General features: G+C 62.1%; 1 protein-coding gene across 2 annotated transcripts; it reads right to left on the minus strand.

The window, feature by feature from the left end:
* Positions 1 to 303: 303 nt before the first annotated feature.
* Positions 304 to 2915, minus strand: MRPL28 (mitochondrial ribosomal protein L28). Of its 2 annotated transcripts, XM_004020696.4 has the most exons (6): positions 2887 to 2915; positions 2412 to 2709; positions 1707 to 1859; positions 1273 to 1407; positions 1097 to 1183; positions 304 to 704 (listed from the first exon to the last, which is right to left on the minus strand). In XM_004020696.4, the coding sequence occupies exons 2-6, from the start codon at positions 2697 to 2699 to the stop codon at positions 597 to 599; spliced, it is 771 nt and encodes a 256-aa protein (XP_004020745.3). In that variant the 5' UTR covers positions 2700 to 2709; positions 2887 to 2915; the 3' UTR covers positions 304 to 596. The 2 variants fall into 2 exon arrangements, with proteins under 2 accessions (XP_004020745.3, XP_011959314.2); XM_012103924.3 differs by lacking the exon at positions 1707 to 1859.
* Between the last annotated feature and the right edge of the window lie 572 nt (positions 2916 to 3487).

The following is a 3487-nucleotide window of genomic DNA, read 5'->3' on the forward strand; positions in this document are numbered from 1 at the left end:
CCGCACCTCCCAGGGCTGGTGGGGGTGCTCAACGCGCCCAAGGCCGAGCTGGCACAGACCCTCTGCAGCTACATCCAGAGTCCGGCCATGGCACCTGGCCTCCGCTCTGGAGGACAGTCCACCTGGGCAGGGCTGTGCAACAGGCGGAGAGACAGCACCGCTCTGCTCCCCCAACGCGGGGTCCTCCGCGAGAGACAGGACTGAAGCCTTGCACACCGGGGACCACCACCCACCTGAGCTGCGTCCCGAGACCACCTCGGCAGCGAGTCAGCTTGATCCTCTAAGCAAAGCAGCACACAGACGGCCTGGGTCAGACTTTACTCAAGCTGGCCCCAGAGGGTGGGGACCCTCCTCAACAGGGCCCCTGCTGCAGAAGGAGGGAGCAGGGAACCACACAGGCAGTAAGATGGCCCCAGACCTCTGGGGATCCTGGGACGAGACGCATCCTGGGGCTCCCACAAAGCGTATCCTACCCAGGAGCTGCGTGGCCAGCACGTAGCCATGGGTTCACCCACTGCCCATAGGCGGCTGTCAACAAGGCCCCAGGCTCTGTCCACGGTGCTGAGCCTGGCTGTCAGGCCCAGGTCCCCGGGAAGCTACGTCCTGTTGGCTCTTTTCTGTACCACAGCCGGCTCGGACAGCGCCTGCTGCTGAAGCTGCTCAACCAGCTCCTCCACGTAGACCTTGAACAGAGGCACAGGGTCCTGGAGGGGCAAGATGGGTCACCATAAGGCACTCTGGGGAGGCCGGGAGTCCAGCTGCTGCTGACCAAACACCAGAGGCATTGAGCATGAGAGGACTGGGCCCAGCCACAGGGTCAAGTAGGCCCACTCGCCACACACTCACCCCTAACCCGGGACAGTGCCCTGTCAGTGGGAGAGAGCCACAGGATCAGGCACCTGCCCCTGGCTTCCCTGGCTGGGCTGCAGAGAATAAAGCCAGGAGAGGGCAGCAGCTACCACGTGCTACAGACTCCTCTAAGGGACAGACAGAAAGGCCTCCGAGTGGTACTGGGCAGACCCTGGGGAATGCCAGGCAGTCAAAGCAACCAGTGGCACCAAGCATTCAGCTCTCACTGGTCTTTCCACACACTCACCTTCTCTTCCAGGAGCCTCTGCTTTTCCACGGCCTCGTCCAGCGTCAGACCAACCCACTCAGCCTCTGCCTCTGGGATGACAAACGCCTGGGCAGGCAGAGACAGGCTCTCAGTGAGGTTCAGGCAGCCAGCTGGAGGACCCACGAGGAGCAGTAAGTAAAGGCTAGAGCCCTGACCTTGTACTTGTCATAGATGGCCGCCCTCCGTTCGGGGTCGTCCGGGTGCAGCTGGGGGTCCTGACGGGCGAGCCGCAGCAGCATCCCTCGCTTCAGGTCCATCCCAAACTTGGAGCACAGGTCCTCCTTCGGGGTCTGGCAGGAGGCACCGCATGGGGCCAGGTGCTGAGGGCAGGGCCCCGCCCACCCCAACAGCTGACCCCTCCAGCTTCCTCCCCAGCAGGTGGCAGCCCCCAGGCCAGCCCAGTAGAGTACTTTAGACCAGGCAGGCATCCCTCACACCCAGGCCGGAAGAGCAGAAGGTCGAAGAGCAGAGAAGGAGGCAGCTGTGCTTCCCACGCCCACAGTAATTGACTCCCACCGGGGTGTCCAGTAAGGGACATGGTCCCCTTTACATCTCACCAGGGACCCCAGCCTGGTGCTGATCTGCTTGCCTTGAGGATGTAGAAGTCAAACCCGTAGGCCTCGTCAATGAGGTCCAGGGTGCGCATAGTCACCGTCACAGTGAACCTGGTGTCCAGGATCTCACTGTAGAGCTCACGCTGGAACAGCTGTGGCTTCCACACCTTCTTCACCCTCTTGGAGAACTGCAGATGTGGGAGCCTTGGTGAGCCCTGCTGCTTCTCACCATACCCTGGAGTGCAGGGACCACCCCCACGCAGACTCTGCCCAGGGTGCTACTCTTCCTTCCAGATACAGCACACACAATTGTATCCCGTGGTTCACAGGTCATTCCAAACCAGAGACCAAGGGGCCAAGGGCAAAGAGACGAACGCCTGGGAGGCCTTAAAGACACAAAGCCGCCAACCCCAAGCTCTCCGCAGAGGCAGCACCCGCTTAGGAGCAGACTCAGGAGACCTGATCAGAGGTGAACCTTTGGCGGCAAGCTGACAGGTGACCTGAAACCTCGCCCCCAGCCCTTCTCAACACTCAGGGCTCCTCCCATCAGTACACTCGACTTGGCTGCCAGAACTGAGACAACTCCTGAGCACACCTCAGAGGGAGTTGTCTCCACCACACTGTCAGGCCCTCTCCCCGAGCGGTGGGCGCCCTTTCACTGTCAACGTTCCCCAAAAGCCCACGCGGAGCAGGGCAGCGAAACCGCGGAAGCAGGGCTCCAGCGCGCCCTGCTCACCCACCTTGTCGTTGTTGACATATCTGTGACCCTTCAGCCAGCCCTCGCCGCCCCAGAGCCCCAGCTGGGACTCCGGGGGGTAGTGAACGGGAATAGCCACGTCCTCCACGCGCTCCCGCTGCCCGTTCTTGGGGTTGATCTTGAATTTGGCCCCGTGCGGCCTGAAGTGCACGGGTGTGGGCGTCCGCGCCTCCTCCAGGGAGCGCAGGTAGTGCGCGGGCAGGCGGGAACAGATGCCCTCGCGCAGCCGCAGCCGCTTCCACAGGCCGACCGGGACCTTGTGCAGAGGCATTGCGGCGAGCCTGGCGGGAGGTCGGGACCGCCGTCACGCGCGCCCGGCAGGACGCGGGCCTCGACCATACCCCCGCTCCCGCGACATTCCCGCCACCGGCCCAACCCCTCGCGTGGCTCCAACCGCAGACGCGCGATCCAGGCTCGACCCTGCGAGACCCCGAACCCAGACCTGCCGCACCGCCTACCTTACAGAACCCCGGCCTCGCCGGAACCGGAAGTCGCGCCGCGGCATCGGGCCCTCCACCAGCCGCTGACTGGCTGCAAAGGCTGTCGGTCTGCCCCCTCCTCGTCCCGCCCCCTCTCCCGCCTTTAGGGACGGTAGAAAACTCCCTGCGGAGAAGGTGGCGGCTCTAGGCACCGTCGGCAAGTACGGCCCGTTTCCCAGGAGGTGGGACTTGTCAGTCTCGGTCCCACCTTCGCGCAGAAAACAATGTTAAAAATTCCTGCCTTGAAACATCATTGTAGAATATTAAATTCACCAATCACAGTAAAATCAGAGCTACATAAAAATACGTTTTAAATGTCTTGAAAAATCTTCCCCTCAAAATATTGCATATAAATATTTCCCCTTTACAAGCCAGCTCCGGTGGCCAAGTCCTGGGTTTCTGGAGGAGCGGGAAGCTTCCGGGGAGGCTGCAGCCTGAACAGGACTCAGAAAGGAAGACGCCAGGAGATGGGAGGGCCGCGTGCCCTCCACCTTGGGCTTAGCTGCTCAGCTTTCCATGGCCCCATTTGGGCCCCTCACACAGACAGCAGCCCTTACTGGGCGTCCCCACAACCAGAGAA

The sequence above is a fragment of the Ovis aries genome, chromosome 24 (genome assembly GCF_016772045.2).
Source record: "Ovis aries strain OAR_USU_Benz2616 breed Rambouillet chromosome 24, ARS-UI_Ramb_v3.0, whole genome shotgun sequence".
Lineage (NCBI taxonomy): Eukaryota > Metazoa > Chordata > Mammalia > Artiodactyla > Bovidae > Ovis > Ovis aries.

Excerpts from the sequence above, each read along its gene's own strand:
- MRPL28 (XM_004020696.4), bottom strand. The coding sequence starts at position 2,699 with ATGCCTCTGCACAAGGTCCCGGTCGGCCTGTGGAAGCGGCTGCGGCTG. Across the intron at positions 1,184-1,272 it reads CCATCTATGACAAGTACAAG|GCGTTTGTCATCCCAGAGGC; the intron begins GTCAGGGCTCTA and ends CTGCCTGCCCAG. Across the intron at positions 705-1,096 it reads AGAGGCTCCTGGAAGAGAAG|GACCCTGTGCCTCTGTTCAA; the intron begins GTGAGTGTGTGG and ends TTGCCCCTCCAG.